We start from the raw sequence: 23,632 nt of genomic DNA, 5'->3' as shown, positions 1-23,632 counted from the left end.
GCCGTCTTAACAGCATCATGGGTCCCTGGGCAAAGTAATGCTCCGGGGCCCCTACAATGGAGACAGCGCAGGTAAACAGACATCAAGGAGGTAGGAGGCAGACAAGCAGAGCTTCCCCTTTTGGGTGGAGCTCCTCATTAACTACATGAACAATCATTCTGTACAGCAAAGAAAATACTACATAATGTAACAAAGCTGTCCTGTGCATGTAAGATATCTGCTAGAATGATGCTCAGGGCAGTTGTAACAAGTATAGACAGGGCCACCAATAAAAATCATGAGGGATCATCCAGCCTGACAGGGCCTCAGAAACTTGCTTTGTTAAAGGCTTCTTAGCTGAAACGCGTATATCCGAGTTGCCAGCCCTTTTTGATTCAACGGTCTCAGATACCCCCAACATTGTTGCCACTCTACATCTTGTATACATCCAGCACTCCTAACTCCACACACACACACACACACACACACACACACACACACACACACACACACACACACACACACACACACACACACACACACACACACACACACACACACACACACACACACACACACACACACACACACACACACACACACACACACACACACACACACCAGGTTTTCCCCTACCATTGTTATCCTGTTAACACCTCCACACCCCTGGATTCTCAACCCCAAATGCCTTCCCAGCACTCTGACTCCTCTGCGTCCCAGATATCCCCCCAGCACTCTGACCCCTCTACACCCCAGATATCCCCCTGGCACTCTGACCCCTCTACACCCCAGATATCCCCCTGGCACTCTGACCCCTCTACACCCCAGATATCCCCCCATCACTCTGACCCCTCTACGCCTCAGATATCTCCCCAGCACTTTGACCCCTTTATGTCCCAGATATCCCCCCCAGCACTCGGACCCCTCTACACCCCAGATATCTCCCCAGCACTCTGACCCCTCTACACACCAGATATCTCCCCAGCACTCTGACCCCTCTACACCCCAGATATACCCCCCAGCACTCTGACCCCTCTACACCACAGATATCCCCCCAGCACTCTGACCCCTCTACACCCCAGATATCTCCCCAGCACTCTGACCCCTCTACACCACAGATATCCCCCCAGCACTCTGATCTCTCTACACCCCAGATATCCCCCCAGCACTCTGACCCCTCTACACCCCAGATATCTCCCCAGCACTCTGACCCCTCTACACCCCAGATATCCCCCCCAGCACTCTGACCTCTCTACAACCCAGATATCCCCCCCAGCACTCTGATCTCTCTACACCCCAGATATCCCCCCAGCACTCTGACCCCTCTACACCCCAGATATCTCCCCAGCACTCTGACCCCTCTACACACCAGATATCCCCCCAGCACTCTGATCCCTCTACACCCCAGATATCTCCCCAGCACTCTGACCCCTCTACACCCCAGATATCTCCCCAGCACTCTGACCCCTCTACACCACAGATATCCCCCCAGCACTCTGACCCCTCTACACCCCAGATATCCCCCCAGCACTCTGATCCCTCTACACCCCAGATATCTCCCCAGCACTCTGACCCCTCTACACCCCAGATATCTCCCCAGCACTCTGACCCCTCTACACCACAGATATCCCCCCAGCACTCTGATCTCTCTACACCCCAGATATCTCCCCCCAGCACTCTGACCCCTCTACACCCCAGATATCCCCCCAGCACTCTGACCCTTCTACAGCCCAGATATCCCCCCAGCACTCTGACCCCTCTACACCCCAGATATCCCCCCAGCACTCTGATCTCTCTACACCCCAGATATCTCCCCCAGCACTCTGATCTCTCTACACCCCAGATATCCCCCTAGCACTCTGACCCTTCTACAGCCCAGATATCCCCCCAGCACTCTGATCCCTCTCTGCACCCCAGATATCCCCCCCAGCACTGTTACCATATACCATAAGATTCCCCTTGTATTGTGACGTCACTACATCCCTGATACCCCCTACACTGTGGCCTCTCTACATCTCTGATGCCCCTAGCACTATAGCCACCCAAGATACCCCAAACATTGCTACCCCCTATACACCCCAGATTCCCCCTCAGCATTGTTTTCCCCCCATACACCCTTGATATCCCCCCAGCACCATTATTCTATCCATGTAGTTCCCCCTTTTCCAGTGGCGATGCAGTGCATGTGAACTTTTGGCTATGTGCCCATCTCCAGCACTGTGACAAGAACTCGCCTATACCAATCAAGTCATGCAGGGAGAAGGAGGGGCGGAGGAGGGAGCATCTCTCTGGGCATTCCAAGCCCTTTGGTGCAAACAGTGCTGGACAGCTGGGCTCACCATGACACCATCCACAATGTTACTTCTGCAGGCGGGCTCTCAGTGCTGCCGACTTAGCAGCTCCCACTCCAGCTCCTACCCTGTGGCCTCCCCCCTCCACCAATTGATTTGGACCAGTCCACAAAGCAAGGTCCATAAAGACGTGGATGAGTGAGTTTGGGGTGGAGGAACTTGACTGGCCTGCACAGAGTCCTGACCTGTAACCGATAGAACACCTTTGGGATGAATTAGAGCGGAGACCGCGAGCCAGGCCTTCTCATCCAACATCAGTGCCTGACCTCACAAATGCCCTTCTGGAAGAATGATCAAACATTCCCATAGACACTCTCCTAAACCTTGTGGACGGCCTTCCCAGAAGAGTTGAAGCTGTTATAGCTGCAAAGGGCGGAGCCAACTCAATATTGAACCCTCCGGACTAAGACTGGGATGCCATTAAAGTTCATGTAAAGGCAGGCGTCCCAATACTTATGATAATATAATGTACCTCATTTACAGCCACCGCGGTAGTCACTTTACTTTAATGATAGTGTCATCTAATGTGTCAAGACAGATGTTGGTTGTGTGAAAGGTTGTGATATCACTTTGTGATCAACATGTTTAAATGACATGAGTTGAGGTGTAAATTATTGTCAGATGTGTTACTCTAACAGTGGAATGAATATTCACATATAACACGGCGACACAATGACTAAATTAAGATGACATAGTTACAAGTGGAACTATAAATGCCAAAAAATGCCCTGGTCATGAAGGGGGTAAAACCTTCCAGAGCTGAGTTGGTTATAGCGGAACTAAACCCTCCTCTCCTTTTCAGCCAAGGAAGCCGCCATCTTGGCCTTGGTTATAGCGGAACTAAACCCTCCTCTCCTTTTCAGCCAAGGAAGCAGCCATCTTGGCCTCTCTTTAATCTTCGACTGCCATGGTGCTGCACATGTGATCAGTTATGTCACCGGCCATTGGCTGGCTTGGCAGTTTGGTTGAGAGCACAACCAAAGTGACGGTTACATTCCTGACATCTGCTGGGAATGTTACTTTTTTTTTGAAGCTGTTAAATCAATGGCTTTAATTTCGCTGTAACCACTTGCGGACCGCACTATAGCCAAATGATGGCTACAGCGGGGTTGTGCAGTTCTGGGAGGGCGGCGATAGACCCCATAGCCCCCTCCCCCTGTCATGCCCTCAGGGTGCACATTGAGCGCGCTCTGTGATTGCAGATCGTGGTAAGAGTCCAATAACAGTGGCCCTTTACTGTGTGATCAGCTGTGCCCAATCACCGCTTATCACATGTAAACAAATGCCAGTTATCAACATTTCCTTTCCTCAGCACTGGCACTGTCTGAGGAAAGGAAAACCGATAACTGGGGATCCTGTGACAGAGCACACCAACATGGATTATCAGTGCGGCCTTTACCAGCGCCCGTCTGTGTGGCCTCTACCAGTGACTGTCTGTGCAGCCTCACCGGCGCCCGTCTGTGTGGCCTCTACCATCACCCGTCTATGTGGCCTCTACCATCACCCGTCTGTGTGGCCTCTACCGGCGCCCGTCTGTGTGGCCTCTACCGGCGCCCGTCTGTGTGGCCTCTACCGGCGCCCGTCTGTGTGGCCTCTACCGGCGCCCGTCTGTGTGGCCTCTACCGGCGCCCGTCTGTGTGGCCTCTACCGGCGCCCGTCTGTGTGGCCTCTACCGGCGCCCGTCTATGTGGCCTCTACCATCACCTGTCTGTGTGGCCTCTACCGGCGCCCGTCTGTGTGGCCTCTACCGGCGCCCGTCTGTGTGGCCTCAGCGGCGCCTGTCTGTGCAGCCTGCCCATCAGTGAAGAGGAAAAATAACCTACCATATATACTTGAATATAGGCCGACCTGAATATAAGCCGAGGCACCTAATTTTACCATAAAAAACTGGGAAAACTTATTGACTCGAGTATAAGCCTAGGGTGAGAAATGTGCAGCTACTGTAAGTGGAAAAGAGGATCAACAATGCCCATCTGCAGCCTCACTGTGCCCATCCGCAGCCTCACTGTGCCCATCCGCAGCCTCACTGTGCCCATCCGCAGCCTCACTGTGCCCATCTGCAGCCTCATGCACCCAATCTCCAGAACACCGTTGCTGTGACATGCAGTCTAGTCGGCGGCCGTCCAGTGTAACAAAGCCCCGCCTCCTCCTCGTCCGTGACAGAACACTGATTGTTTCCCGGAAGTGAGTCAGTGTTCCGTCTATCGCGGAGAAGGCGGGGCTTTGTTACACTGGGCGGCCGCTGACTAGACTGCATGTCACAGCATCGGGGGATCAGCTGCATGAGGCTGCAGATGGGCAGAGTGACTCGAGTATAAGCCGAGGGGGGCTTTTTCAGCACCAAAAAATGTGCTAAAAAACTTGGCTTATACTCGAGTATATACGGTATATATTGCAAATTTATATAACAGAAACTGAGTTTTTTTTCTTAACTTAAAAATGTTCTTTTTTTTTTTTTTGTTTAGCAAAAAATAAAAACTCAGGGGTGATCAAATACCACCAAAAGAAAGCTCTATCTGTCTTAAAAAAAAAAAAAAAATATGTCATTTGTGTACAGTGTTACATGACTGCGCAATTGTCATTCAAAGTGTGAGAGCGCTGAAAGCTGGAAATCGTCCTGGGCAGGAGGGGGGTGGGGGTTCCCGGTATTGAAGGGGTTAAAGCGAACGCACCGGAGTTTAACTGGAAAGCAGATATTTTGTAATCTTATCCCGTCTTCGGTAAATCTAAGGCCATTAGGCATTAGCGCTCGGATGTTTCCGATCGGTCACCTTCTCCTGGCTGCCCCTTCGGTACGGGATGTCCATCTATTTTTTTTTTTTGCATCAGTGTTAACGAACCCCCCCCCCCCCCCTGCCATCTGCTTGAAAGTAGATTGGCGGATTATTTATATGGGTGTTTTTATTTATTTTTTATGATGAAATGCAACAGTTATGAACTATCCATCGGGTATCTGGGTGGGCGGAATTTCCACCAGAGAGGTTTATTCTTTACTATCCACAGCAGACATTGATGTCAATTTGCCGGCATTAAAGTCTAATTCTTCACATTGTGAAATGTCGGCAGTCGTTTTGTCGGAGTTTATTCAATTGAAAAATCCCACATTTAACTGGTAGAGAAACGTTTAAAAGTTGTCTCCATGGCGACGGTTAGAGGGGAAAAAAAAAAAAAAAACAGTTACGTGCAATCTGCCATTCCTATTAGTTTGTGCCCGGGGTCTGATTAATGGCGTCTGTAATAAAAAACATGTTTTCTCCTTCCTCGCGGCTATTAGGAATTTAATGGAAGTCGGTGAAACACCAGAGAGGAGGCGGAGCCTACAAAGCCCCCCCGTATACAGTGTTTATTATTTCTCCCTCCTCAAATATTCAGTGTTTATGAGAAGTCAGATATATGCAGGAAAGGTTCAGGACATGAATGCGGCCAACATGGAGACAAATGTGACCATGAAACATTACTGCATGGCGTCACTTAGAAACCCCCCCCCCCCCCATAAATACTTTTATGACCAGTTCAGACCATAGAAACGCAGTCCGGATGCTTTTCTGAATGCGCGTTCTTTACGCATTTTTGGTGAGTTCTTGATGTGATCCCGTGCATTCCCCCCCCCCCCCCCCCCCTTTTTTTTTTTTTTTTTTTTTCTTAATTTTCATAAAGTGACTGCAAGGCCCCATTCACACCCGGCGATTATCTGCTTGAAGTTTAAAAACGCTGGAGGATAAAAAAAAAAAATCAATTATTCTCTATGGAGACGTTTCACATCTCCACTTTGTCGCCTGAAACTCAAACAAGTTCTGGAGCTTTTTTTTTTCTTTTTTTTTTTTTTTTTTATCGCTCAAATAGGCAGATTCAGACTTGGGTGTTTTTTTTTTTTTTTTGGTGCGTTTTTATTCTCGTAGAAATTTATGGAAATGCGACATTTGCGTGTTTTTGTGCGTATTCGGGCGTTTTGTCACGCAATTTTCTGCTTAGATAAAAAATGCCAATAATAAAATTAGTAGTAATATATGAATAAATGTAAAATAAATACACAAATAACTAAAAGATCATCATGAATTAGTAAAATAAATTAATATGTAATACATTAATAAAATATTAACTTCTAACCTTAAAAAATATAAAAATGATTATTAATAATAGTAGTAATAATAATAAAAAAATAACAAACACCCAAGCGCGAACAAAAGAATACATTAACCGGCTCATGCAGAAATACTGCGGCAGAATGGCTCCCCTGGGCGAAACCCCGTACGGGTACGTCCTTCCGCTTTTCGGCTACCAGAGGGCACGCGTGATCGCTGGCACCAGCATGGGGATTTGTGTGTGTAAACACACAAATCCCTTTGCTGTCAGAGGAGAGGAGCCATGTCATTTGTTCCTACTAAGTAGGCCAAGGGCTGTTTTTCTTCCAAAATGGCACATCTGGGCCAGCAGGGTATAAGGGGCATCCCTGTTCCTTAAAACTTACAGGCGTTGATCACTTGTGCCACTCTTTTACTTAACTTGTATTAAAGTGCATGTCCAGCCCCAATTAATTTTTTTTCTTAGTTTTGGATAGAGTAGGGAAGGATTAGAACTCCTAGAGTCCCTAATAGAAATATCCACTCTCTCTCCATTTGTCCTGGTGACCATTGTTGCCATGACGGAAAATTACTCTTGAGTCCTCCACTGGCGCTTCTGGTTGCTCCCCCCGGCTTGGTGCCCACCATAGCAAGCCGCTTCCTATGGGGTACTCGTACAGGCTCGCTCCCAAGCTGGTTCTGTGTGTCCATAGACACACAGAGTGCATCTCGGCCCCGCCCCCCCACTCCCTCACTGGCTGTGATTGGCAGCTGTCTCTGAACCTATGCAGAGGGATAGACCGGAAAGAGCTTTTGTCTTCGCGCACATCGCTGGATTGAGATTGGGCTCATGTACCAAGTGTAGGTGTAATGGGGGACCTGGGGTGGGGGTACTTGGACTGCATTAATGGTAAAAAAAAAAAAAAAAAAAACCCTTCAACCTTTAGAACCACTTTAAGTCTCTCACTACAGTATATATGAGTGTTACAAACTACCATATGGACATTTTTTTGTTAGAGTAAAGCTCATGTTAATTGTATTTTATATTTTTTTTCCTCAGGTTGAGTTTCCCCAGATTTCTGCATTCTCCAGCCTGTCCCCCATTCCTGGATTTACAAAGTGGCTTCTCGGGACTCTAAACTCGCAGACAAAGGAAAGCGGCAGGATGGAGCTCTTCCTGGAGTCGGAATGTAAAGTGATATCGGACATCACCGGATCGCCGGCTGCCGAAGCCTTAAAACGTCTCCTCGCAAACAACGAGTGGATGAGATCAGAAAGATTGGTGAAGGCCTTAGAGGATCCCATGATGAGACTCTGTGCTTGGTACTTGTACGGAGAGAAGCACCGCGGTTTTGCCTTGAACCCCGTAGCGAACTTTCACCTGCAGAACGGGGCGGTTATGTGGCGACTGAACTGGATGGCAGATACCAGCCCCCGAGGAGCCACCTCTTCCTGCGGCATGATGGTGAACTATCGCTACTTTCTGGAGAACACCAGCGCCAACAGCTCTAATTATCTCAGGATGAAATACATCGAAGCCTCCGAACAAGTACTGAGTTTGGTGTCTCAGTTTAAAAAGAACAGTAAGTTATAAAAGGAACCGGAACTTTCTGGGCAAGGGGTTGTGACTTTGTGGACCGTGGACTATGACGCTGGCTTCATTCTCTACTCATGCACTACCTTTGATGTCATCAGACACGCAGATTTCACCTTTTTTGCTGTTATAATATTGTAATTCTTTAACAATGGCTTCCCGGGATCTGTTATATTCTTGTGAGGTCTTCAGACATTCGCCAACCAAACGTCCTTCTTCTGCTCTGGTCTCGTTTTGAAGCCTGCACAGACATTAACAAACAACACCTCGTCTTCTTTCTGCTGAGCAAGATCAACTTCCTAGGCAATGAACAGCCATTCATAGAAAAAAAAAGGGGGGGGGGGGGTATATGGCGCAATGAGTGTTGTGTATAATGAGTTCAGAAAAAAGTCCATAAGTTCAATTGAAGCATCTGGGGTCACTTCTTGCTGGCCTCAGACACTTAGTGCAGCGCCTCCTTAGAGACTGAAGTGGCATTGAGTAAACCGATATCGAGAGAGAGAGCGTGATCTAAGTGTAATATAAAACGTATTTATTGGAATGAAAGACAAGAGGGCGCAATCTAAGTGTAATATACATAACTGTTGAAAGAAGTCGCTCATCAATTAGTTAGAGCCTCTGGTGGTAATTTTAAGCATAGCAGGACACCTTGGTACAAGCAAAAACACTAGGTGAGCTGGAGGATAACGTGGTACCTAAGAAATTTCTCTTTTTATAAATCACCACGGTCAGCAGCTGGCCCTGGATGGTGGAGCATGGAGTCTCTTCTGTAAAACTTGCAGTCTCATTCTCCACAAGTATGGCTAATAAACAGATGTGATGGTGGAAACAGAAACCAAAATGTTTGCTGTCGGACTTCTTTGGGATGGGAGTGCAGACTAGAAGTGACATCGGGGGGTGCAGCATGTTTCAAGGCCACCCAAGCCTTTTTGTCAAGCCAAGTTGGTTGGCTCTACTTGTGGACAACAAGGTGATAGATATCTATCTAATAATAAAAGCCCCATATCTTATGTACCATGTTACCCACCAGCCCACCTTGACTTTGCTGAGTCTAGTCAATGGCCAGTTCAGCGTAGTCTAATTTAAGAACAAATGCACACTTTTGACCTAAGGACCCATGAGCACCTCCTTAAAGACTGAAATGGCTCTGAGTGAACAGCTAGAGAGGAGTGCGATCTAAGTGTAATATAAAATGGATTTATTGGAGTGAAGGACAATTGCCAACTTACACAAACAGAAGAACTCGCTCATCAATAAGTTAGGGCCTCTGATGGTAATCTCCAGCATCTTGGTACAAGCGAACACACTATGTGGGCTGATGGGTGACATGGTACATAAGAAATGGCTCTTTTTATATATCACCATGGTCAGCAGTGTTGGCTCTGGCATGTGGTTTATGGAGTCTCTGCAGCCTTGTTGTCCACAAGTAAGGCTAAAAAAACAGATGTGATGGAGGAAACAGAAACCAAAAAGATGTCCGTCTGACTTCTTTGGGATGCAGTGTAGACCAAACGTGACAACAGGGCAGGGGGCAATGCTTCATGTTTCAAGGCCACCCAAGCCTCTTTGTCAAGCCAAGCTGGTTGGCATGGAGTCTCTTCTGTAAGACTTGCAGCCTTGTTAACCACATATAGGGCCATAAACCAGGGTCAACTGAGTTGGCTTGAGAAAGAGGCTTGGGCCGCCTTAAAACATGTAGCCCGCCCCCTGCCATTCTGAATCCCAAATGAGTCCGGAAGTGATGTTGGGGGGGCTACATGTTTGAAGGCCTCCCAAGCCTCTTTCTTAAGCCATTTCAGTTGGCCCTGGTTTATGGCCCTACATGTGGACAACAAGGCTGCAAGTCTTACAGAAGAAACTCCATGCCAACCAACTTGGCTTGACCAAGAGGCTTGGGCTGCCTTGAAACATTTGTACCTCCCCCCCAAAATGTCACACCCGGGGCTACATGTTTCAAGGCCACCCAAGCCTCTTCCTCAAGACAACTCGGTTTGCCCAAGTTTTTGGCCCTACTTGTGGACAAGGCTGAGGTTGGGTTCACACCTAACACTGATGTGGCTCCCAGCAGTATGTCCCCGTTTACCGTTTCAGGTCAGATTTCCGCCTGAATTCGGACCTGAAATAGACCAAAAGCCGCATAGGACTTCTGTGCGAATTCGTAACCGGAGCCGCAGCGGATATATGTGGACTGGCTCCATAGAGAGCCGGTCAAAATTGCCTGCTATTGCGAATTGGATGTGGGGAATCCGCATCCAATTTGCAATTGTGTGAACCTAGTCTGAACGTTTTACAGAAGAGACTCCTTGCTCCACATGCCAGAGCCAGCTGATCACTGCGTCGATAAAAAAAAAGCGCCATTTCTTATGTAGCATGTTACCCACCAGCCTACCTAGAGTCTGCAGAGTCTAGTCAAGGGCCAGTCCAGTTCAGCCTAGTGTAATTTGAGAACAATTGTGCACTACTTCTTCCTTTTTTTTGTTTTTATTACCTATGGGCCCCATGAGATCATTTATTTGTTGCCTATACTAATTTGTTTTACTGTGTTTATTCCTCGGTTATATTAGGACGTTCTTGTGTGCAATAATCTGGTTCCACATTTCACAGACACCACTTCACATTACAGAACCCACCAATCGAGCAGAACCGAAGAGCTTGAGCGCAGCCTACCAAAATTCTCCTTGCTCGAGTCAGGTCCTGGAACGATGGGTTTTTTGATTGGTTGCTGCACTTTGATCGTTCTGTAGCATATGACGCACGTTTCCTTGTCCTCGCTCACGCCTTTACACTACAGAGGTAGTCATTTTGTAGACTGGGTTCACATTCAGCCCAATCACTCGGAGCGGGTGACAACATTGAGGCGGGATGCACTCTATTCCCAATACCTCATTAATATTATCTTAATAATGTCCTCGGAAGCCGTGAGTCCTCGGAACGACCGGCCTGGCAAAGTAAAAGGCTGCCTTGTGTTGTCTGACTTTTATGAAGAAGGAAAGTGCCAAAACCGCTGCAACTCGTCTACATGAACCTTTTCAGAACTACCAGCTTTCAGATATTTAATGAGCAGTTTTGTGAATTTTTAAAATGTGTTCTCAGCTACATCTGATTTGGAAGCGGCTGTACAATAAACTGTAATGGGCGGTAACTGATCCCTTTGCCCTGTCGGGTGAATTGCTTCTATTTAGCCATTCTGCTCCCCCCCAAGTCTAAGCTCACTAACAATGACTCAGTACTCACTTCTGTAGAGCAGTCGTGATTCTTCTTTCCTCTAAAAAGGCCTTTCTCAGTATTTTTACCATGAAGGAAAAATGCCAATTTACATTGGAGGCAGGGGACGCTGAAAAAGGGGTACCGCTGGTGCTCCTGTATGGGGCCCAGACCCCAGCAGTTCAGCCGGGCAACAGGAGGAATTGGATCATGGGGGGGGGGGTTATCGATGCAGTGGGGGTAATTACAAGAACTTTCCCAGCAGCTGGGGGAAGGAGATTATCTACAGGAGGGGGATTGGTGCAGTGGGGGGGTATACTAGAACAGATTCCTTGTAGTCCCCACCCCCCGCTGCAGCAGCTGAAACTGGTAGGAGGGAGAGGCGATGAAGCTGGCAGTGCGGCGAGGAAAGGGGGATGCATACAGGGGGGGGGGGGGGGCCCAGGCAGCTGGGTAAAGGGGGAATCCGATTATGAACAGGAAAGGGTGATCAGTGCAGCGGGGGGGGGGGGCAATTACAGGAACCAATCCCCTGTATGCCTCTCCCTACAGCAGCTGAAAGCCAGTGGGAGGAAGAGAAGCTGTCTTTCAGCTGCTGTAGGGAGAGCCATACATGGGATCAGTTACTGTAATTGCCCCCCCTCCCCGCAGCTCTGATCACCCCCTCCTGTCCATGATCCAATTCCCCCTTTCCTTTGCTGTCTGGGTCCCCCTGTATACACCCCCCTTTCCTCACGGCGCTGCCAACTTCATCTCCTCTTCCTCCAACCAGCTTTCAGCTGCTCGGGGGGGTAATTACTGTGGATCTGTTCTAGTAAATGCCCCCCAAACTGCACCATTACTCCTCCTGTAGATGAGTACCTTCCCCCTGCGGCCGGGCCTCCCAATATGCCCCTCAGCAGTGCTAACAGCTTCTTCTCTCCCTCCTGCCGGCTGCTGCAGGGTACAGGGATAGCTTCAGGATGGAGTGTGGGTCAGGTAGGATGTACTGGGCTTCCATGATTTCTAACAGCAGCCCTGATTGGAGGTCAGTGGATAACTACCTCTTTAAATTTGTGGTTGGTGTGAGAACTGCCGTCTTGGCATTGGTGGTGGATAGGGGTGTCCTCTTATGTTGGTTGTCAGTGATAGAAGTGCCACCGTTTTTTGGTGGTCAATGGGGGAACTTCCCCCATACATTGATAGCGGTGGGAGAACTTCCCCCTATACATTGATAGCAGTGGGAGAACTTCCCCCGTACATTGATAGCATGGGGAGAACTTCCCCCCGTACATTGATAGCAGTGGGAGAACTTCCCCCCTACATTGATAACAGTGGGAGAACTTCCCCCCTACATTGATAACAGTGGGAGAACTTCCCCCCTACATTGATAACAGTGGGAGAACTTCCCCTGTACATTGATAACAGTGGGAGAACTTCCCCCGTACATTGATAACAGTGGGAGAACTTCCCCCCTACATTGATAACAGTGGGAGAACTTCCCCCCTACATTGATAACAGTGGGAGAACTTCCCCCCTACATTGATAACAGTGGGAGAACTTCCCCCCTACATTGATAACAGTGGGAGAACTTCCCCCCTACATTGATAGCAGTGGGAGAACTTACCCCTATACATTGATAGCAGTGGGAGAACTTCCCCCGTACATTGATAGCATGGGGAGAACTTCACCCGTACATTAATAGCAGTGGGAGAACTTCCCCCCTACATTGATAGCAGTGGGAGAACTTACCCCTATACATTGATAGCAGTGGGAGAACTTCCCCCGTACATTGATAGCAGTGGGAGAACTTCCCCCGTACATTGATAGCAGTGGGAGGACTTCCCCCGTACATTGATAGCATGGGGAGAACTTCCCCCGTACATTAATAGCAGTGGGAGAACTTCCCCCCTACATTGATAGCAGTGGGAGAACTTACCCCTATACATTGATAGCAGTGGGAGAGCTTCCCCCGTACATTGATAGCATGGGGAGAACTTCCCCCGTACATTAATAGCAGTGGGAGAACTTCCCCCGTACATTGATAACAGTGGGAGAACTTCCCCCCTACATTGATAGCAATGGGAGAACTTACCCCTATACATTGATAGCGGTGGGAGAACTTCCCCCGTACATTGATAGCGGTGGGAGAACTGCCCCCCGTACATTGATAGCAGTGGGAGAACTTCCCCCGTACATTGATAGCGGTGGGAGAACTTCCCCCGTACATTGATAGCGGTGGGAGAACTTCCCCCGTACATTGATAACAGTGGGAGAACTTCCCCCGTACATTGATAGCAGTGGGAGAACTTCCCCCCCGTACATTGATAGCAGTGGGAGAACTGCCCCCCGTACATTGATAGCAGTGGGAGAACTTCCCCCCTACATTGATAGCATGGGGAGAACTTCCCCCTTACATTGATAGCAGTGGGAGAACTTCCCCCCGTACATTGATAACAGTGGGAGAACTGCCCCCATACATTGATTAAAAAAAAAGTCACAAAGAGCGAAACTGCTTGTAAAGAAAATTTTTATTACATGTACAAGCAAAGCTGCGAACACCATAGTAACCACAACATGCTTTTATTTTGTGTTATGCTATATTGTGTATATATCAAGAAAAAATTAAAAAAAGTTCCACAAAAACCAGAATAGTAGTCCAATCTACAAGTGAAAACAGTCCACTGTGAATCATTCAAATTTCCAACTGTCTGAGAACATTTAAATAGTGTATCCCACTCTAAAGAAGATCTTCACCACCATATGGTCACAAGTGAAGGCTTACCGAAAACGTATGACTCGCCTACTATAGAAAAGTTATATATAGCATGTGGAAATATTGGTCACCCAAGGGTAAGGTTCCTGGTTCTCCTCGGCAGGGTCCACTGCTAAGAAGAGGCAGAATTGGCCACAGGTATCCTCCATCAACCTCCACCATGTCAGTACGTGTTTGGGATGAAACAGGAGACCAAGGCCTTCAAATAGTGTAAAAACCCCGATGGGCAATTTTCTTAAACCCATACAATGCACTTACATGTAAGAGAAAAGTCCCTGCGCAGTAAAAAATCAGGACCGGTTTGGCTCCACTCTCAGGGAATGTGATGACGTAAATATGTAACTCCATTCGGCGCGTTTTGTCAGAGATGATGTCTTCTGGGGCAGGTGTGTGTTACATATGCTATGTTGTATGTTCTGCACGTAACCCCAGCACTGTATATCCTATGTTATTAAAATAATATATACAGTGGAACCTCGGACTGCGAGTAACGTGGTTAACAATCATTTTTCGCAATATGAACAATTATTTTTTAAAAATCCTGACTCGGTTTGTGCAAAACGAGTAGGATTCAAGGCTCTGTGGTGTGCAGTACCGCATTTGGCTAAAGGTGCGGGGGCGCCGGTGACACTCGGAGCCGATTGGAAATACTTGGTCTCCGAGCATTTCCGAGTCCCTCCGGTACCCCCGCACCTCTGACCACATCTGGTATTGCATGCAATAGAAGTCAATGTGGAACGAATTAGCTTAGTTTCCATTGTTTTCTATGCGGAAACTTGCTTTGATATGCGAGTGCTTTGGATTACAAGCATTCTCCTGGAACGGATTATGCCTGTAATCCAAGGTTCCACTGTGTGTGTGTGTGTGTGTGTGTGTGTGTATATATATATATTTATTTAATAAAATAGAAAAAAAATCAGCAGGAAACCAATATTTGAAGAGAGGAGTGTTACTTAGAGCTGATTAGAGTATATTAAGGGTTAATAAGGGGTTTAGAGGAGAAGTACGGGGAAAGTTCGCTTGGCTGTACTTCTATGGATCACAGGAGTGCAGTTCGCTCTGCACACCTGTGACCCGTTTTCAGCAGACAGCAGGCTGAAGTCCAGGCTGGGCGTCTTCACAACCATAGTGTCAGGATCTGCCCAGATTCCTGGACCGATACCTGGCTCAGCCTCACAGCGAGCCGGCCGCTCCCACCCCCTCCACATGGCAGCGCTCCAGTGTGCGCGGGGGGGGAGGGGTGGAGCAGGGTTGAGAGCTGTGACTGACAGCAGCTCTCTGTTAGGGGAAACTGTGAGAACCAAGTGATCTACGGTGTTTGATCGCTCGGTTCTCAGTGTTGGAGGCACCGGGGGACAGATGCAGCATCAGTCCGATGTATCCACCTAGGTAAGTAAGAAAAAAAAAAAATAATTCTCTTTTAACAGAAGAACATTTTATTAAAAAAAACGTTTTTTTTTTTTGTCAGGTTCCTTTAATTTGCATTATTTACAGATCTAAATTCATCCCTTTTATCTACAGATGAATGATACAAATGTAACAATATGTTACTTTATCTAATCCCTCTGGGGTTGTTTAAACACTGAGTCTGACAGCTGCCGGCACCTTCTCTGAGCATACAGTAATGCCAGCTTTGATTAAATGCCATAGTAATGCCAGCTTTGATTTGTACTGTAATTGTGCTGCCCCCCCCCCCCTCTACATTGTAAAGTGCTGCGTAAACTGTTGGCGCTATATAAATCGTGTATAATAATAATAATAAATAATAATTAAAGCCGACAAATGCTGTATACTGGGAGGAGGTCCCAGAAGCAGGATAAGATAAGAGTGGACATGCTACACACGTCCTGTGTACAATGACATTTTTTGGCCAGGTGTAGCACGCCCAAAATCTGCCACTAGTGAAAGTGCATTCTCCACCTACAATTACTTGATTTATGCATAGCAAAAAAAAAAAACTGTGGACATTTTTTCACAATTGTGGCAACTATGAACACAATGCACACCCCCTGAGTGTCTGATATTTTATCTCAGCAGCTGTTGATCAGGCAGGCCGCACAGGTTAATCTGACATCTTATATGGAATAAAGTAATGGAAATATGGTACAGCAGACAAAGTGAAGGCTACTGCAGAATCACTCCAAGACTAATGCCCCGTACACACGATCGGACATTGATCGGACATTCCGACAACAAAATCCATGGATTTTTTCCGACGGATGTTGGCTCAAACTTGTCTTGCATACACACGGTCCGATGGAGCCCACGCACGGTCGGAATTTCCGACAACAAGCTCTGATCGAACATTTTCCATCGGAAAATCCGACCGTGTGTACGAGGCATAACATGACAATGAATCCGCAGAACCCGCGCTCCCTGAAAACACTCTGTTTTCTCCATAAATTTTGGAACAAAATGTCTGGAACCTGCTATTCACACACTTCCCTCCATCGTTATATCTTTTTATTTTTCAGTTCAAATGTAAAAAAAAAAAAAAAAAAAAAGCGCCAGCAGCAAATTTTGAAAGCTGACTCCAGTACATTCAGATTTCAAACATCAGCAAATGCATGAACATCCGTGGCATCCAGCATTATCCCTCAATCAATACCACGCTTTATAAGCAGCAGATCAAAAGGCCGTTGGCTGCCGGAGATCAGGGTACAAACACCGACAACTAGATGAACTTCTCAAGGATGAAAGACGTCGGCTGATCTTTTGTTGCTGCCTAATCCATTCAATGTGACTTTCTAAAACTCTCTATGCTGCAAGTTCTGCGTTACTCGGAGAAATCCATATCAGACTGCGGAGGATGGTACATTATTTTCCAGGCAGGGGGCGCAAAAAGGATCTGTTGCAACAAAACGAGTGTTTGCTTAGGTCAGGGGTCTACAAGCTCTTCAAGAGCCACAGTGTGTTTTACAAGTCTTTGCAGACCGAAGAAAAATCAGCCCCCCTTAGATCCAGGAGAGCCCATCAGAATTTTCCTTTACATCCAAGAGTGCCCATCAGAGTCTCCCCTTACATCCAAGAGTGCCCATCAGAGTCTCCCCTTACATCCAAGAGTGCCCATCAGAGTCTCCCCTTACATCCAAGAGTGCCCATCAGAGTCTCCCCTTACATTCAAGAGTGCCCATCAGAGTCTCCCCTTACATTTAAGAGTGCCCATCAGAATCTTCCCTTACATTTAAGAGTGCCCATCAGAGTCTCCCCTTACATTCAAGAGTGCCCATCAGAGTCTCCCCTTATATTCAAGAGTGTCCATCAGAGTTTCCCCTTACATTCAAGAGTGCCCTTCAAAGTCTCCCCTTACATTCCAGAGTGCCCATCAGAGTCTCCCCTTACATTCAAGAGTGCCCATCAGAGTCTCCCCTTAAATTCAAGAGTGCCCATCAGAGCCTCCCCTTATATTCAAGAGTGAGTGCCCATCAGAATCTCCCCTTACATTCAAGAGTGCCCATCAGAGCCTCCCCTTACATTCAAGAGTGTCCATCAGAGTCTCCCCTTACATTCAAGAGTGTCCATCAGAATCTCCCCTTACATTCAAGAGTGCCCATCAGAATCTCCCCTAACATTCAAGAATGCCCATCAGAGTCTCCCCTTACATTCAAGAGTGCCCATCAGAGTCTCCCCTTAAATTCAAGAGTACCCATCAGAGCCTCCCCTTATATTCAAGAGTGAGTGCCCATTAGAGTCTCCCCTTACATTCAAGAGTGTCCATCAGAATCGCCCCTTACATTCAAGAATGCCCATCAGAGTCTCCCCTTACATTCAAGAGTGTCCATCAGAGTCTCCCCTAACATTCAAGAGTGCCCATCAGAGTCTCCCCTTACATTCAAGAGTGTCCATCAGAGTCTCCCCTAACATTCAAGAATGCCCATCAGAGTCTCCCCTTACATTCAAGAGTGCCCATCAGAGTCTCCCCTTACATTCAAGAGTGCCCATCAGAGTCTCCCCTTAAATTCAAGAGTACCCATCAGAGCCTCCCCTTATATTCAAGAGTGAGTGCCCATTAGAATCACCCCTTACATTCAAGAGTGTCCATCAGAATCGCCCCTTACATTCAAGAATGCCCATCAGAGTCTCCCCTTACATTCAAGAGTGTCCATCAGAGTCTCCCCTAACATTCAAGAATGCCCATCAGAGTCTCCCCTTACATTCAAGAGTGTCCATCAGAGTCTCCCCTTACTTTCAAGAGTGCCCATCAGAGTCTCCCCTTACATTCAAGAGTGCCCATCAGAGTCTCCCCTTACATTCAAGAGTGCCCATCAGAGTCTCCCCTTATATTCAAGAGTGCCCATCAGAGTCTCCCCTTACATTCAAGAGTGCCTATCAGAGTCTCCCGTTTTATTCAAGAGTGTCCATCAGAGTCTCCCCTTACATTCAAGAGTGCCCATCAGAGTCTCCCCTTATATTCAAGAGTGCCCATCAGAGTCTCCCCTTACATTCAAGAGTGCCTATCAGAGTCTCCCGTTTTATTCAAGAGTGCCCATCAGAGTCTCCCCTTACATTCAGGAGTGCCTATCAGAGTCTCCCGTTTTATTCAAGAGTGTCCATCAGAGTCTCCTCTTATATTCAAGAGTGCCCATCAGAGTCTCCCCTTACATTCAAGAGTGCCCTTCAAAGTCTCCCCTTACATTCCAGAGTGCCCATCAGAGTCTCCCCTTACATTCAAGAGTGCCCATCAGAGTCTCCCCTTAAATTCAAGAGTGCCCATCAGAGCCTCCCCTTATATTCAAGAGTGAGTGCCCATCAGAGTCTCCCCTTAAATTCAAGAGTGCCCATCAGAGCCTCCCCTTACATTCAAGAGTGAGTGCCCATTAGAATCACCCCTTACATTCAAGAGTGTCCATCAGAGTCTCCCCTTACATTCAAGAGTGTCCATCAGAATCTCCCCTTACATTCAAGAGTGCCCATCAGAATCTCCCCTAACATTCAAGAATGCCCATCAGAGTCTCCCCTTACATTCAAGAGTGCCCATCAGAGTCTCCCCTTACATTCAAGAGTGCCCATCAGAGTCTCCCCTTAAATTCAAGAGTACCCATCAGAGCCTCCCCTTATATTCAAGAGTGAGTGCCCATTAGAATCACCCCTTACATTCAAGAGTGTCCATCAGAATCGCCCCTTACATTCAAGAATGCCCATCAGAGTCTCCCCTTACATTCAAGAGTGTCCATCAGAATCGCCCCTTACATTCAAGAATGCCCATCAGAGTCTCCCCTTACATTCAAGAGTGTCCATCAGAGTCTCCCCTAACATTCAAGAGTGCCCATCAGAGTCTCCCCTTACATTCAAGAGTGTCCATCAGAGTCTCCCCTTACATTCAAGAGTGCCCATCAGAGTCTCCCCTTACATTCAAGAGTGCCCATCAGAGTCTCCCCTTACATTCAAGAGTGCCCATCAGAGTCTCCCCTTACATTCAAGAGTGCCCATCAGAGTCTCCCCTTACATTCAGGAGTGCCTATCAGAGTCTCCCGTTTTATTCAAGAGTGTCCATCAGAGTCTCCTCTTATATTCAAGAGTGCCCATCAGAGTCTCCCCTTACATTCAAGAGTGCCCTTCAAAGTCTCCCCTTACATTCCAGAGTGCCCATCAGAGTCTCCCCTTACATTCAAGAGTGCCCATCAGAGTCTCCCCTTACATTCAGGAGTGCCTATCAGAGTCTCCCGTTTTATTCAAGAGTGTCCATCAGAGTCTCCTCTTATATTCAAGAGTGCCCATCAGAGCCTCCCCTTATATTCAAGAGTGAGTGCCCATCAGAATCTCCCCTTACATTCAAGAGTGCCCATCAGAGCCTCCCCTTACATTCAAGAGTGCCCATCAGAGTCTCCCCTTAAATTCAAGAGTGCCCATCAGAGCCTCCCCTTATATTCAAGAGTGAGTGCCCATTAGAATCACCCCTTACATTCAAGAGTGTCCATCAGAATCTCCCCTTACATTCAAGAGTGCCCATCAGAATCTCCCCTAACATTCAAGAATGCCCATCAGAGTCTCCCCTTACATTCAAGAGTGCCCATCAGAGTCTCCCCTTACATTCAAGAGTGCCCATCAGAGTCTCCCCTTAAATTCAAGAGTACCCATCAGAGCCTCCCCTTATATTCAAGAGTGAGTGCCCATTAGAATCACCCCTTACATTCAAGAGTTTCCATCAGAATCGCCCCTTACATTCAAGAGTGTCCATCAGAATCGCCCCTTACATTCAAGAATGCCCATCAGAGTCTCCCCTTACATTCAAGAGTGTCCATCAGAGTCTCCCCTTACATTCAAGAGTGCCCATCAGAGTCTGCCCTTACATTCAAGAGTGTCCATCAGAGTCTCCCCTTACATTCAAGAATGCCCATCAGAGTCTCCCCTTACATTCAAGAGTGTCCATCAGAGTCTCCCCTTACATTCAAGAATGCCCATCAGAGTCTCCCCTTACATTCAAGAGTGTCCATCAGAGTCTCCCCTTACATTCAAGAATGCCCATCAGAGTCTCCCCTTACATTCAAGAGTGTCCATCAGAGTCTCCCCTTACTTTCAAGAGTGCCCATCAGAGTCTCCCCTTACATTCAAGAATGCCCATCAGAGTCTCCCCTTACATTCAAGAGTGTCCATCAGAGTCTCCCCTTACTTTCAAGAGTGCCCATCAGAGTCTCCCCTTACATTCAAGAGTGCCCATCAGAATCTCCCCTTACATTCAAGAGTGTCCATCGGAGTCTCCACTTACATTCGAGAGTGCCCATCAGAGTCTCCCCTTACATTCAAGAGTGCCCATCAGAATCTCCCCTTACATTCAAGAGTGTCCATCGGAGTCTCCACTTACATTCGAGAGTGCCCATCAGAGTCTGCCCTTATATTCAAGAGTGCCCATCAGAGTCTCCCCTTACATTCAAGAGTGCCTATCAGAGTCTCCCCTTACATTCAAGAATGCCCATCAGAATCTCCCCTTACATTCAAGAGTGTCCATCAGAATCTCCCCTTACATTCAAGAGTGTCCATCAGAATCTCCCCTTACATTCAAGAATGCCCATCAGAATCTCCCCTTACATTCAAGAGTGTCCATCAGAATCTCCCCTTACATTCAAGAGTGCCCATCAGAGTCTCCCCTTACATTCAAGAGTGCCTATCAGAGTCTCCCCTTACATTCAAGAATGCCCATCAGAATCTCCCCTTACATTCAAGAGTGTCCATCAGAATCTCCCCTTACATTCAAGAGTGTCCATCAGAGTCTGCCCTTACATTCAAGAATGCCCATCAGAGTCTGCCCTTACATTCAAGAGTGCCCATCAGAGTCTGCCCTTACATTCAAGAGTGCCATCGGAGTCTCCCCTTACATTCAAGAGTGCCCATCGGAGTCTCCCCTTATATTCAAGAAGAGTGCCCATCAGAATCTCCCCTTACATTCAAGAGTGCCCATCAGAGTCTCCCCTTACATTCAAGAGTGCCCATCAGAGTCTCCCCTTACATTCAAGAGTGCCCATCAGAGCCTCCCTTAGGCTCGTTTCACACTAGTGTGACTTGCGACACATAAACAAACAAGATATTTGGGGGGCACACCCTAAAAGATGCATTAGAGCTGGTGCAGCAATAAGACCATACAGCAGAGCAAAATGTTACAGTGCACACATGCAAAAAAGACATTTACCTCCAGCAAGGCTAATTTAAAACACCTAGACATTTTCAGAAAATATTATTAAAAATATGGGGATTTGATCACACCATATTGCTATATGGTGCTAAGCCCACTTACTGCGACAAAGTACCCCATGATTAGTGGGTCCTACACTATCCATAGACTGGGAGATCCTGCGTCTCTGAACCATGAGAGCTACACTCTTCTATATGGGAGAACTTTGAGGTCTCCACCCATGACACAAGTGGACACTAATGAGAGGTACTTATTGAGGGAGTGGGGTGCTCCTAACCCAAAATGATTTGGTCAGAATCCATACAATAGACAAACAAGATATTTGGGGGGCACACCCTAAAAGATGCATTAGAGCTGGTGCAGCCATAAGACCATACAGCAGAGCAAAATATTACAGCGCACACATGCAAAAAAGACATTTACCTCCAGCAAGGCTAATTTAAAACACCCTCAATAAGTACCTCTCATTAGTGTCCACTTGTGTCATGGGTGGAGACCTCAAAGTTCTCCCATATAGAAGAGTGTATTGAAAAAGTTTTGTTTTTTTTCAACATTTTTGGTCTTTTTTCATTTATTTAGCAAACATAAAAACCACAGTGATGATTAAATACCACCAAAAGAAAGCTCTATTTGTGTGAAAAAAATGATAAAAATGTCCTATGGGTACAGTGTTACATGACCTCGCTGAAAATCGGCCTGAGCAGGAAGGGGGTAAAAGTGTCCGGTAGGCAAGCACAGAAGGAAGGTTCAGACATAATCCGCTAGACAGTATAATCACTTTGCCAAGATAACTTGGAATACAGTTCCGTACCACTAGACTGGAAAATCAGCAATAAGCGGTGCATATAAGCATTAACTACAATGTGAATAATAATACTATATCTAGTCTAGAGTGCACTGTAGGAGGATGGCTAAGATATGGTGCAATGTCCCCTGAGAGGTACCTCTTAGCATAAGCAGTAGGTGAAGATCTCTGTGTAGTAGCTGTAAAGAGACAGTCTTTAGTATTAACGCTTCAGCCGCTTAGCGTTGGGGCCCAGTTGTATCGTTGGTGCACATCAGAATAGTCCCTAGTCAAGCCTGCAGGCAGCAATAAGGCTATTAGATGGTTGTTTGGCCAGTTCCTAAAGGGCTTTCTATAGCAGCAAATAGTAAATCCCCACAGCAGCAGCTCACCAGTCCCAGCGATATTGTAGCTCACCTTCCAGTCACACATAGCCATTAGTCCATTCTCAACTTTGCACCCAGGTGACTCTTGCCATTGGCATTCCCAAACTCAGCACTGTGGATCCCACTTAGGCCACTGATATGCAGCAATGGCGGTGCATACTTGACTGCGCACTCTCTGATCTCCCTCAAGAGGAAGCTGTGTCCTGTACAGCCTGAGAAAATGCAGCTTGTTCCCCTCCTCCTGGCAATCTCTTTCTGGGAAATGCAGTTTAAAAGCTCTTGATTACCATAGAGTCTCTCTCCTCTGGACTACAGTTCCCACAGTGCAGTGCTGCCTAGTATGTGTATGCATGTGAGTAAAGGACCCTAGATTAGAAGCTCCTTCAGGGCAGGGAGTGATGTGAATGTATAACGCTATAAAAGTACCTGTAATAAATAAATAATACGGCATCACAGGGGAACAAACAAGGGGGGAGCTACATGGGAGACTTCCTGTACAAAGGTCTTATAAAGGAATGAGAGGCCAATGGTTTCTGAACCAAGATAGAAAGGAGCCTGGCCTTTAATGGTGCTGAGAGCCAAACACTGGTCCAGACTCAGCTGCAGGAAAGAGAGGAATTACCTTGTGGAAAATATCCTACGGTGGAAGCCCCAAAACTCATGCCAAGTGAAATATGCGTTTCATGTCCATGATAGACATTAGGAGAAGAAAACATCCTAGCTTTTAACATTTTGGAAATCACAGATTCAGAGATGCCCATGTCTCTCGGAACCTGGGTTTCAACAGCCATGCTTCAAAAGTCAGTGCCCATGAAACAGTATGGCCAATAGGTTAGAGGATCCAGATAATCTGGACGAGCCCAAGTCTTACCACTTCAGAGAACCTTGCCT

The 23,632-nt window shown here is 47.1% G+C and overlaps 1 protein-coding gene across 1 annotated transcript in view; it reads left to right on the top strand.

The window, feature by feature from the left end:
- MLYCD (malonyl-CoA decarboxylase) overlaps positions 1–11,131 on the top strand; it is a 57,269-nt gene extending 46,138 nt beyond the window's left edge. Inside the window, exon 5 of the mRNA XM_073605914.1 lies at positions 7,452–11,131. Coding sequence (XP_073462015.1) covers positions 7,452–7,985 — 534 coding nt within the window. The 3' untranslated portion in view covers positions 7,986–11,131. The remainder of the gene's footprint in view (positions 1–7,451) is intronic.
- Positions 11,132–23,632: the final 12,501 nt, after the last annotated feature.

Source organism: Aquarana catesbeiana, linkage group LG11 (assembly GCF_042186555.1).
Source record: "Aquarana catesbeiana isolate 2022-GZ linkage group LG11, ASM4218655v1, whole genome shotgun sequence".
In the NCBI taxonomy this organism is placed as follows: domain Eukaryota; kingdom Metazoa; phylum Chordata; class Amphibia; order Anura; family Ranidae; genus Aquarana; species Aquarana catesbeiana.
The sequence above is the reverse complement of the archived record's forward strand: the minus strand, read 5'-3'. Positions and strand labels throughout refer to the sequence as shown.